Below are 13,003 nucleotides of genomic sequence, written 5' to 3' on the forward strand. Positions count from 1 at the left end.
ACATAACACCTGCAATGAACTGAAAGAAGCCCATTTAATGGCTCAAGCAGCGAGATTAGCAAATTCCAGAACTGGCGGGAGTATTCTTACCAGGCTTGGAATTAACTTTCAACCTAAGAATACAGATGCCGAAGTAGACTTACCCCGCGAGTATAGGACGGCCCTACAAATCAAACCACTCCCCAAAAACATGATCCCCTTACACCATGAGGGTACAAGACAAGCACAAGCTAAAGCCTTACATAATAAATACAGACAGTGCGCTGGTACACTTTATGTAGATGCGGCAGAACACAAACATACCAATGCCTTTGCAATTGTGGCTGTCAACGAGAATGGTGACCACATCGTCTCGGCAACAATCAAAACGAAATCCTCTGAAACGGCAGAAGAGGCAGCTATAGCCCTCGCCCTAGCGCATACCCAAGAGAGCATCATCCTCAGCGACTACAAAATGGGTATCAATAATTTCGCAAAAGACCGAATTACAAACACCTCCCTTAAAATCCTTAAGACAACCAAATTCTCACCAAATTATTCCGAACTGATATGAGTCCCAGCCCATTCGGGGAATCTGGGGAACGAGGCAGCCCACAATAAAGCCCGAGGTTTCGCCGACCGGGCAGTGGATGAGTCTGGCTCCCTAAATTTCACGAAGGTCTCCATGATCACAAATCATGATCTGACCAATCATTTTAAACTAGAGAGGAGGATTTTTCCCCCTCCAGACAAAAGGCTGACTAAAGAACAACAGGCTACGTGGCGTCGTCTACAGACGAGATCGATGCGCACCCCATCACTCCTCCCGCACATTTATCCAGATCTTTATAACCGAAACTGTAAACACTGTGGCCAACGTGCCACCTAGAATCGCATCCTGTGGGACTGCAAAATAGAGCCACCTCCGGGTGATCTAGTTAGTGCTCCTTCTCTCGAGCGGTGGGAGACCGTGTTGGCTAGCTCTGACCCCAGAACGCAAGTTTTGGCGGTGGAGTGGGCTGGCAAAGTCGTCGAGGGCTGCGTACTCTCGAACACTTAACGCGACCTCTTACCAAGCTCTTTCAGGCGAATAAAATGTTTTACAATCAATGTGGATGTTGATTTTCACAAGCGTTGCTCGACTTTTCTTGCTCCTTCTTTAGCAAATATTCCGTGTACTTGCTGTATGAGTGCTCGAAGATTATAGTACACTAGTCACCATTTACAGCATAGGCGCGAAATTTCCCCTGGAATTCACCGATGAGGACGAAGGCACTAACTTACTCTTGTTTACATCGCTGTGTGCAAATTGATGTGCTCGTTTACATGATATAAAGCACAAGCTAAGATTTAAGCAAACAAGGGAAGGGGATGAGGGGCTCGTTATAAATATGACAGAAGCCAACAGCCACAGAAACCAAGGGGCACAGGGGATTTTTTTTTAAAGTTATTTTATTTTGTGGTGTGAATCAATTTAGAATATTACTGAATATGTTATCGCTTAAAGATAACTGATTAGAAAAGCAGAAGAAAAAACAACCACCTGCCGCCGGTGGGATCCGAACCCACGACCTCCGAATTACGCGTCCGGTGCTCTACCTCTGAGCTACGGCGACGGCTGTCAATTCTTCTGCTTTCGGGGGTATTTATGTTTACAAGTAACCTAACCTTGAGAGTGTTCATCAGCGCCACCCACGTTCATAAGCGGCGGACGTAGAACGTCCTGAGTTACCGCAGGTGTGACGTAGAACGTCATCGAACGGAGAGGGTGGAAGCTGCGTGAGAACCCTCTTATGCTTCCTAAGGCGTCAGGGCTGCCAGAATCGAGGCCCTCGCTAAGCAATTAAGCAAACAAGGGAAGGGGATGAGGGGCTCGTTATAAATATGACAGAAGCCAACAGCCACAGAAACCAAGGGGCACAGGGGATTTTTTTGGCGCTGATGAACACTCTCAAGGTTAGGTTACTTGTAAACATAAATACCCCCGAAAGCAGAATTGACAGCCGTCGCCGTAGCTCAGAGGTAGAGCACCGGACGCGTAATTCGGAGGTCGTGGGTTCGGATCCCACCGGCGGCAGGTGGTTGTCTTTTCTTCTGCTTTTCTAATCAGTTATCTTTAAACGATAACATATTCAGTAATATTCTGAATTGATCAACACCACAAAATAAAATAACTTAAAAAAAAGAAAATATTCTGATAATTATAAGGTCTTAAAATCTCCACCTTTTTGTCTTGATGGAGCTTTTTAATGAGAACATCTTTTAAGTCATCAGCAACTAAAAAAAAAATGCGCTCACTTGAAGAGCTACCCTCGAGCATTATGCGAGTAAATACGGTATATCGGAGCGCTACTATTGAGGCTATACAATCGCCTTGCCGGGTCAACTGGAGTGAGTTCGCCAATCTTACTACAGGGAAAGTGCGTTCCGTAGCGAATGTCTCTAAAGTTCATCGTGCGACACTGCGCGAGTGACACTTGAGGCGAATGTCACCAGTTGAAAGTGACACTAAAAGCGCCTGTGCGACAGGGGTATGTTGTTTATTTTTAAAACTTTATTTGTGCGCAAATTTAAAAGGGAAGGGTGATGAGATCAGTCAGACGGGAGCCCTTGAGCCCCGGCGGCCTCCGCAGCCCACTTGCATGCCGCCACATGGACGGCTGGATCTGAGCTGCGCATCAGTGCCTCCCACTGCTCCATATTTTCAATATTGCTATGTCGTTTGCGAAGATTTGAGCAACCCCACATCATATGCGTGAGGCTGGCTAGGTGGGGGCAGAATTTACATGTACTCCTGTACTTGTCTGGGTAAATGTGCGAGTAAATTGTGGGATGAGGGTACGTATTTGTCTGTAAGCGGCGCCAGGTGTTTTCTTGGGCTTTAGTTAGCGTACCGTCTGGCCTGCGACAGGTGTATAGTCGGCTCACGGAATTTGTTTCAAGCTTGACCTTGAAGGTGGCCTTGGCGAAAACAGCGCTGCAACAGCCCATGCAGAAATAAAATAAATGTTGCCGCGAGTGAGTTTCGAACAGGCGGCGGCGCAAACACATCAGCTTCCCTGGCCACTGCACGAAGGCATTATGCTGTGGCCGCAGCCGATCACGCCTCCTCTTAAACTGAATTCTCTGTTTTTCGATTAAAGAGCCCCTCTCTCTATGTCTCGACAGAATTCTCTCCCGCTGAGCATTGCATATCGTCGTCTTCATCAACTCCCATGAGCGGCACGAACAGATCAGATCAGCTTAACGTCGATCAGAGCTTAACTGGAGTAAAATGTCGTCGCCAGACGTAGCGACGACCCAGCAAAGCAATACCATGAGCCAGCCAGGCTAAACACGTGCTTTCGCTCGTCTACGCGGTTTAGCTACGTTAAAACCCTACCGCTTTTTTTCATCACCACCCAGGCAACAGCATGCAGGTATGGCGGAGACGACGAAGTTCTCATCATTATCAGGTCCCCGCGTGCGCGCTCTGAACGCTTCCCGTGCTCGGCCCGCGAGCGCACGCAGTAGAAAACCGGTGGTCGCCATTAAGACTGGACGTCCAGCGTTATTCCTTGACTCGTCCGACCAACGATTAATCAAGGTATTGCTTTTCTGTGGACGTCCTGCCTATCGGGATTGCGGTCTTTCCGCGATGCCGAACGAAAGCGTCAGGCGTACGCACGGCGGGAGGCCCCACCAGCACCACCATCACGGGTCCAAGGCATCCGAGGCAAGCGCAGCCGCCGCACAAGGTGGGCCCTCTTTCAGAGATTCCCCTAATGAAAACATCTCGATCGCTGCGATGAAATGTGCCGCGCACGCACCAACCGCTGTCCACTCCTGTATCGCAGGAAACGAGCAGCAGCATACTGGTGAGCATGTCCCGGCTACGACGAAGCAGTCTCCAGAACGAGATTCAGCAGTCAAGTCGACCCCTTCGATGCCCCCACCGCCGTCGACGACGGACGCGGCGACGTCCTCGCCCAGACAGCCACTCAACACGCGCACGCAAACCGGGCAGCACGACGACGATGGTGGTGGACAACCTCCAACCTCCATGGCTGCGCGGACTTCCAAGCCCATTTCTACAAAGACGACGCCCTCGCTGTACGATGCGCAAAAGACGGTAAGAGATCTTCTCATCTCTCGTCGGTTACATCCCGGGATCAAATCCTGGCCGCAGCGTCCCCATTTTGATGCCGGAATTCAGGAACAGCTGTGTGCTATGATATCAGCGCACGGTATTGAACCATAGGTGGTCGAAATTAATCTCTAGCTTCCCAGTACAACGTCGCACTTTACCCATGTACAGGTTTGGGACGCTAAACCCCACGCACCCTACCACATGTCACTTTCTTTATTGACAGACCCAAATGATGAAGGCGCTCAGAGCTGGAGAGCAGCTCTCGAAACGCCATACAATGAGATTATCGAGGACCTTAAGCATCTTCTCTTTTCAATCTGTCACAAATTTTCATTCTGACGGCCCTACCTCCAGCTGCAAAACAACAGCGATTTGTGGGGGTCACACTCAAAGTGCATTTAAGTGTGAGCCAAACGGCGATCTCAGTTATTACTGTTGGCTGAACATAATTTGCTCACATTGATGGTTATCATTAACTGCTGGTTAAGATTTCCGGTTGTGCACTTCTGATCTGATCTGTGATCGATACTTCAATGTGTTTACGGTGTGTTAAACCTTGAGTCTGCAAATCCCCTCAGTCCGTCCTATGCTTGTAGTTTTTCAGATGCATCGTCATCTGTTTTCCTCAATGCCGAACTATAGCGCTTTGTTCGCCGAAAATAATTGCCCATTTCTGTTCTATATCCCGCTCCTCTTAAATACGTATTGCTCTTTATCTACGAGATATTGCCAGGCCGTGTATATGATCATTCAGTAGAAATTTACTAATTCTTCTGTGATGCCCTGTCCTCTCGGTACTGGCCATTGCGCTTCTATATCGCTGGGTGTCCAGACTCGCCGCGGTGATGTGTATAATTTGTCCTTGCCACTCTTTTCGTCTTCTGTCATATTATCCTAAACCTCGCAGGTCACGTCGACGAAAACGAAATCAGGAACACGGCCCAAAAAGGACAAAACCGGGGCAGGCTTGTTTGTTTCGTCGCCGGCGAGTCCTACATCAATCAAGGCCTTTAGTGCCACCAGTGCTGGCGCAGACCCGCCTTCCTTAAAGGGCCCTGAGAACGCCGGGGCGACCTGCGGACAGCCCGGAGCCCGCGTGGCTCAAGTCACCACCTCCGTGCCACTGGCATCGGCTCCGTCGTCCGCAGAGGAAGAACATCCGCAAGAACCAGGCGAGCCGAGGCCTGCGCCATCCAAGGAAGACGATTTGATACAATTAACTGCAGCTACGACAAAGTCTCATTCGCGGCTGGAAGATGTGCTGGCGGAGTCGGTGGCAGGTGGTCGTTCAACCGTGCAGAGTATGCGGTCGCGAGGTTCCAAGATGTCTGTTGGGATAAAATCCACGTCTGAGCAGCTAGACCAGTCTTTCTTCGAAAAGATCAATATCGTGAGTGCTTCAGTGACTTTTCTAGCAACTTATTTGCAAACGCAAGGCAATGAAATCTATTGCCGCAATCATTGAACTGAATCTCCTCGAAATGCGATAGTAGTTAGGCAGGAGCTCGTAGCATTGCTTCGGGGTGCTATACAAATCGGGATTCGCGGTCGAAGCAGTGTAAGCAACATCTGATGGCAAAAATAAGAATGCAAACGTTACGAAGCCGTACACGTATAGTCGAAACACTGCAAATGACCCTATTAATTAAAACTTTCCGTACTGCTCCCTTTACAAGAGCATGAAATATTGCATTGTTAATCGATCCTTAACTATAGCAGGCACGTATACAAGACGGGGCCGTCCCTGCCCCCCCCCCCCCGCTTCCCCCCCGCCCGTGTTCCCTTAATATAAATAGTTACCTGGGCCACCACTCGTAAATATTTTCTAGCTACGTGCCTGGCCTAAGACACGGATGCGTGTATAAGCCCTTACTTTCCTTGTTCTTTCTGGGAAATAAAGCATTTCCTATTTTAAAAGAAATGTACGGTATTTGATTGTCTACGCTTGAGGGAAGGGACGTAGCGAAATGAGAGATTGAGAAATGTGCGCCTCATTAGACCACTGCGATTACTTAATACCTAGAGTATTTCATCAATAACATACGATTGCGATTATTTATTATGATTTAAAAATACACTACACGCAGGTAGTACTGCGTCACAACACGGAGGAGGTTCGCAGCGCTCGTGCCCGCTTTGGATGCGTATAATTCAACGAACTGAGTAGAAAATTTGGAGGCGCCAATCTCTTGGTTCACGGCGGTGCTGCAATTCTACTGGATTTAACTTTTGGAATATAAGTGCCCGTAAGTGCCCAGCAAAACAAGTACGCCTGCGCAGTGACTAATAAGTTTGACCGAAGAGTGACGGCGACAATGATCTGACCCCGCAATGAACGTTTCTTATAACGAGGGCACACTAAATATTGTGTTGCCGCATTATGCAAGAAAAACAAAATGCACATAACTGTTTGTGCGCCGAAAGGAGAATTCAGCAGAAGGTTTTCCGTGCATGTTTCGTTGGTGACCCGCTAAACATTCGCACCCTGTCTGGCATCTTGTAGTGAAAGGAGGAAGAGAAAATATTTTAATGAAATTGTTTAGGAGGTTGTAGCGACGGGTGGAGCTCTCAGTCAGGAACCCCATTGGCATAGGCTGCTGTCCGCGCTCTTTCGATGAGTTCTTTTTGACTCGTTTCGTCCGAGCTGGTCAGAGCTGCCTCCAACCTCTTCTGCGTTGGCTGGTTATTGACAGCGATCGCCTGATTTCGTTGGCAGGCCCATACCATATGGTACAGGTCAAAAGAGAGATTATCGTCGATTGGCGTACTGTTCACGTTGATCAGACGTGTCGCGATGACGCGCTAGCCAGGAGTTCTTTGGTGGTCTCGCGCCATTCGAATAACTTGTTGGAACTTCTAGTAACAGTGGTTTTGCTTCAGCTGAAGCATTCGACTCCCTGCTTGTCCACGTTTTTTTTTTTTTTATAGGCGTCACTCTGCTGCAGAAGTAACCGGCACACAATAGTGCTATTGCTTTGAAGGCAACACTGCTCTGAAGGACGGCTTTGGTGGGATGCGTCAAGCCTGGACGATCATGCCTGTCTTACCCACTTTCATTTGCTAAGGAGCCTCTACTTATTACCAAACAGTGTCGAATTCGTTTATATTCCCAAATTACTCATCGCCATCATGAGCCCGCCTATGCGCATGAGAGAACAAAGGCATCTCTTCTATCTCTCCATTAACCTTGTCCTGTGCCAGCCGCGGCCACCGTATCCCCACAAACCCCCGGAATAATTTCGTCGAGTAAATACCCAGAAATCGAGACAAGCGCCTCTTTAGTTCAATTGGGTTTCACCACATGGCCCATATTTTTTGAACACCCAACAACAACGTGTTGACATCAACCATGACGTAAGAAAGAAAGACAAAGACCGAGTGGCTGCCGCTGAAGCGCTAGAATACGCTAAACTTAACGGCAATCACTGGGCGTTGTCCCGGTTTCCTGCTCATGTTACGAATAAGCCACGTTTCCGTTGCGTCGGTTCAAAATCTGCTTGCCTTTGTGCCCTGCGAAAACATTCATTCAGCATCACAGCAGCCATTTTGAATGCACAAGGGCCTTGCAACAGGACTGTTAGCATGGATACCGCTAGATATCCGCTGCACTGGCTCAGTGGTTAAGGCGCTCGTCTACCAAGCCGGAGTACCCGGGTTCGAACCCGACCGCGGCAGTCGTGTTTCGATGGAGGAGGAGGAGGAGAAAAGCATTTATTTAGTAATGTACAGAGAGGTGCTCGGGGAGAGGCCCCTAGTGGGTCTCACCCCTTACAATACTAGTCGGAGTCCCTCATTCCGGGATCCCGTTGGTCGAGACCGCTACACAAGTCCGCCGAACCAGGGCCTGCTGGGCCGATAGTTCCTGGCAGCTGAGTAGGGCCGCCTCCCAGTCCTCTCGGGTAGGGGAAGGGGTGATTGGGGGGAGAGAAGGATTTGTTCTGCATGCCCAAACCATGTGGAAGGTGTCGGCCACCTCCCCACAGAATGAGCAGCGGCCGTCAAAAGAAGGATTAAAGTGCTTGAGAACCGCCGGGCTCAGCAGGGTGTTTGTAAAGAGCCTGAGGAGAATTCGTTCGCCAGCTTTACCCAGTCCTTTCATAGGAACTGGGTATCGCCGGTGTTCGGCACGATAGTGCTCAGTAATTTCTTTAAAAGAAAGGAGAGGGCTGTGATCTGGGTTAAGCTCCTCCCAAGGGACGCCTGGTGCCCGGTGAGTGAGTGCGCGGGCTGCCTCATGGGCGGCTTCGTTACCTGGCATGCCTTGGTGGCCGGGGACCCATATGATTGAGCGATGAGTTGGATCGCCGTCGCGAGTACTGCGGTGTAAAATTTGGTGAGCGAGTGGAGTGATCCAACCGAACTCAAAATTACGACAGGCTCCGCGAGAGTCTGTGAGGATGAATTTAGAGTCGGGATGGGAGGCTGCGAGGGCGATCGCCACCTCCTCCGCATGCGTTGAGTTGGGCGCTCTGAACGAGAGGCCGTGCACCTGTTTTCCCTCGCGTATGACTGCAGCCGTGTACCATTCCCCCCTGGAGCGGTAGGGTCCTGCAATGTCGACGTAGAAGACGTGTTTCTTTGTGCCATAGTGGCGGTGCAGGGCATTCGCCCGCGCCTGGCGCCGGCCATTATGGTCCTCCTTGTTATCTTAGTCGGAAGGGGTCGAACGTAGAGGGCGCTTCTCCACAGTTCTGGCACTCGAACCCGTTCCATGGTATGGTGATCATGTCAGATATGTAACCGGTCCAAGAGGCGGCGACCGGACACGGTCTGGGCGAGACGCGTGTATTGGTTAACGAGATGCGCCTCGCGGAGTTCTCGATAGGTGTTCACCACCCCCAACGCGAGAAGTCGCGCGTTGGAAGTGGATATCGGGAGGTCGAGGGCTCTCTGGAAAATTTTGCGGAGTACAATCTCCAAGTGATCTTCGTCATGTTTCCGTAAGCGGAGGTAAGGAGTCGAGTACAGTACTCGACTTGTTACGAAGGCATGCGCGAGCCGCATCGCATCCTTACTTCGCAACCCTCCTCGCTTGTTGGAAACGCGGCGAACCATTCGGCCCACGTGGTCGCCGACTTTGCGGAGTTTGGCAAGAGTTGTGTCTGCCTTACGATGTTGATTAATGAAGAGACCGAGTATTCGTAGCTCCTTCGCTTCACGGATGGGGCCGCTTGCGAGAGAAAGCTGAACGGAGATTTTGCATTTCGGAGAAGATCGAATATGCACAAATTCAGACTTGGATGGGGAGCACTGGAGGCCGCAGTACGTGGCATAGTGGTCAACTATGCTCGCCGCTGCTTGCAGGCATTCCTCCATCTCTCCTATATTTCCCGTAGTGGCCCAGATGGTGATGTCATCGGCGTACAGCGCATGCTGAACACCGCCGACAGCCGCCAGCTGTGCCGGGAGATACATCATAGCAATGTTAAAGAGAAGTGGGGACAACACAGCGCCTTGTGGTGTGCCCCGCGTTCCCGTCTCAAACGGGCCGTACTCGGTCTCTTGTATACGTATATAGGCCAAGCGGTCTGTTAAGAAATCTTTGATGTAATTGAATGTACGAGGACCACAGTTAATCTCGCTAAGGTGTTTTAGTATGACGCCGTGTTTAACATTGTCAAACGCACCCTTGAGATCGAGTGCTAGGACTATTTTGTCGTTGTGTGGGTGTTCTATGGGTTCGAGAACCTCGTGATGAAGCTGTAAAAGGATGTCTTGTGCGGACTTACTGGGTCGGAAACCGAACATGGTGTCGGCAAAGGAGTTCTTGCTCTCGAGATATTCTGAGAGGCGGTCACGGACCATCGTTTCCATCAGTTTTCCTACGCATGAAGTGAGGGAGATGGGCCGGAGGATGTCTGTGTTTACCGGTTTCCCCGCCTTTGGGATAAAGGTTACCAATGATGTCTTCCAATCCGGTGGCAACGAAGTGTCCCCGGTCCAAATGGCGTTAATATATTCGAGTAGGGTTTCGTATGCCCGATCAGGAAGGTTCGCCAATAATTTGACTGTGACCTTATCCCTCCCGGGCGCCGTCCCCCTGCGCATTTTGGCAAGAGCCGCGCGAAGGTCGTGAAGCTGGAGAAGTTGATCCAGTTCCGGATTATCGCAGCCTGCATACGAATAATCCTGCCCACGCGGGTCTTGATCCTGATTGAGGTATTGTGAGCGCAAGGTGTTCGCTAGCTGCTTCGTGTTTCCTTGAAAGTTGTGTATCGCGCGATTGATGTGTTTCTGTGTTTCTGAGCGTGTTTGTGTGGGGTCTATGAGAGTCCTGAAGAGCCGCCAAGTGTTGCGGCTGGACATATGTCTTGCTGCGCTGTTGCATCGATCTACCCAGTTAGTGTCTGCGAGTTGGGCAGCATACTCGGCAGCTTGCTGGGTGAGGTCAGAGATACGAGCGCAGAGTTTACGGTTGTGTTTCTGCCGCCGCCATCGCTTAGTGAGGCTGCGGCGAGCTTCCCAGAGGTGCATCAGGTGGTTATCCACGTCAGGTGCACGCTCCGAAAGCTGGATATGGTTTTCGTGCGAACGGAGTGTTTGCATGAGTCCTTGTGCCCAAGTGGAGTAGTCCTCTTCCATGAGAAAAGTTACTGGGAGGGCCTGGCGGAAAGCGTTCCAGTCGGGAAGTTTGGCTTGCGCAAGGGGGCGACGTAAGGGCCGAGTGTAAATGACAGTGTTCAGTATGCAGTGGTCGCTACCGAGGGTGTCCTCGGTGTTGATCCACTCTGCGTGTTGGATGTGTTTCACGAGGGTAAGGTCGGGGCAAGTGTCCCGAGTGACGGAGTTCCCTACACGTGTTGGGTGGACCGGGTCGGTTAGAAGAGTGATGCCCAGCGTAGATATAAGTTCCGCCAACTTACGACCACGCGTCTCTTCCTTGCAATAGCCCCACATGAGACAGGGCGCGTTAAAATCGCCCACTATCATGAGGGGGTCGCGACCCGCGATCCTTAGCGCTGCGCTAAAGATGTTAGAAAAAGTGATGTTTTTGAGTTTCGGGGGGTGGAGGCGAAACGCAAAAGGCGCCCGCGGGCTGTGCGATGTCAGTTAGCGTTAAAGTTCCCAACTGGTCGAAATTATTACGGAGGCCTCCACTACGGCACCTCTTTCTCTCTTATTCTTTCACTCCCACCTTCCCCCTTTCCTTGCGGCGCGGTTCAGGTGTCCACCGAGATATGTTAGACAGATACTGCGCCATTTCCTTTCCTCGGAAACCAATTTACCAATTTACAGTGATGCCAAAAAGATTTGTGGTCAGTACCCTTGTATCGGCCTCTCGCTTCCCAAACGTACTTTCAAACTTATTTTGGATAAAAAACGCTTAAAGAGGGTGCCCGCTAGAGAGGCGGCAGGAGGATGCCATTCTCGACAGCAATAACGAAAGTGAGCAAGAGTTGGAGAACCTCAGTCCACTAGCAAACGTTGCGACAAGCGGACCTGTTAAGAAATGTTGGCTAGCATACTGATACCTTCCTCACCCCTTGTCCAAAGTCGTGTCTGATCACCAGTGGACTCAAAACGCACCTCCGGATGAGGCACCAGACAACAGCCAATTTTCGCGCTGGAAAACGCACGTTTCTAGATTTTCGTGTGAAAGTTGGGTTGAACCTTACTTTCCATAAACCTCTTGGAGCGGGTAACGGCGAGTTTTGCTCGAAAACGAAGGGCTCTATATAACATATTTTCCAAAATCTGAACGCTTCTCGCAGCATTAAAAATATTACTTCTACATGGCGACTTGTAATGGTTCGAAAGATACATTGTCATGTTAGGCTTAGTTGGTCAAACATGACAACAAAATGGGGAACAGCGCAAACAGACGACAAGGTGGAGACGAACGAAACAGGCGAAATGTCGTTAGTCCCTACCTCGTCCTGTGTTCGCGCTGTTCCCCCTTTTTCGACAAGTTATATTCGCACTGCAGGGCACATATACCACACCTCAAGGCACAGTGAAAATTTTATCATCATCATCAGCCTGACTACGCCCACTCTAGTGAACACCTCTTTCCCATGTCGCTCCAAATAGCACTCACCTTTGCCAGCTGCGGCTACCGTATCCCGCAAACTTCTCAATCTCATCCGATCACCTAATTTTCTGCCACCCCCGCTACGCTTGACTTCTCTTGCAATGCTGTCCGTTACCCTTAAGGGCAAGCATATATCTTGCCTCCGCATTACATGCACTTCCCAAGCCCATTTCTTCCTCTTGATTTCGACTATTATGTCATCAACTCGCGTTTGTTCCCTCCCCACCTTCGCATAGCTTCGGGTCTCTTAACGTTGCACCTGTGAATTTTCTTTGCATGGATCGCTGCGTTGTCCTTAATTTAATCTGAATCTATCCGTTAGTCTCCACGTTTCTGCTCCATCGGTGAGTAGCGGTAAGATACAGCGGTTGTCTACTTTTCTCTTCAGGGATATTGGTTAACTGCTATTCATGCCTGCCATATGCGCTCCACCCCATTCTTATTCTTCTAGTTATTTCCCTCTCGTGATCTGGATCAGCGGCCACTACCTGCCCTAAGCAGACGTATACTCTCTTACCACTTCCAGCACAGCGCTACCAAATGTGAACTGCTGTTCCTACTTTGGTTTTCTGCATGTTAACTTTAAGACCTACCATTCTGCTCTAAATGTCTAACTCATTGATCATGTTTTGCAGCTCATCTATTGAGTGACTTAGCACGACAATGCCATCAGCGAATCGCAAACTACCAATATATTCTCCATTAACTCTTATCCCCAAATGTACCCAATCCAGCCTTCGGAATACCTCCTGTAGACAGGCGATGAATAGCGTTGGCGAGATCGTGTTTCCCTACGTGACACCCTTCCTTACAGGAATTTTATTGCTAGCTTTGTAGAGAATTATTGTAGCTGTGCCGTCCTT

General features: G+C 49.9%; 1 protein-coding gene across 1 annotated transcript; it reads left to right on the forward strand.

Moving 5' to 3' along the window:
- The first annotated feature begins 3,904 nt into the window (after nt 1-3,904).
- LOC149370086 (uncharacterized) lies at nt 3,905-5,756 on the forward strand. The gene is made up of 2 exons (XM_089582393.1): nt 3,905-4,090; nt 5,016-5,756. The coding sequence occupies exons 1-2, from the start codon at nt 3,905-3,907 to the stop codon at nt 5,571-5,573; spliced, it is 744 nt and encodes a 247-aa protein (XP_089438519.1). The 3' UTR covers nt 5,574-5,756.
- The last annotated feature ends 7,247 nt before the right edge of the window (nt 5,757-13,003 follow it).

This window comes from Amblyomma mixtum, chromosome 1 (assembly GCF_055824585.1).
Source record: "Amblyomma mixtum isolate Tamu chromosome 1, ASM5582458v1, whole genome shotgun sequence".
Taxonomy (NCBI): Eukaryota; Metazoa; Arthropoda; class Arachnida; order Ixodida; family Ixodidae; genus Amblyomma; species Amblyomma mixtum.

Bases quoted from the DNA above. Each gene is read 5' to 3' on its own strand.
- LOC149370086 (XM_089582393.1), top strand. From the start codon at position 3,905: ATGCCCCCACCGCCGTCGACGACGGACGCGGCGACGTCCTCGCCCAGA. The intron at 4,091-5,015 runs GTAAGAGATCTT...TAAACCTCGCAG, and splicing joins TGTACGATGCGCAAAAGACG to GTCACGTCGACGAAAACGAA.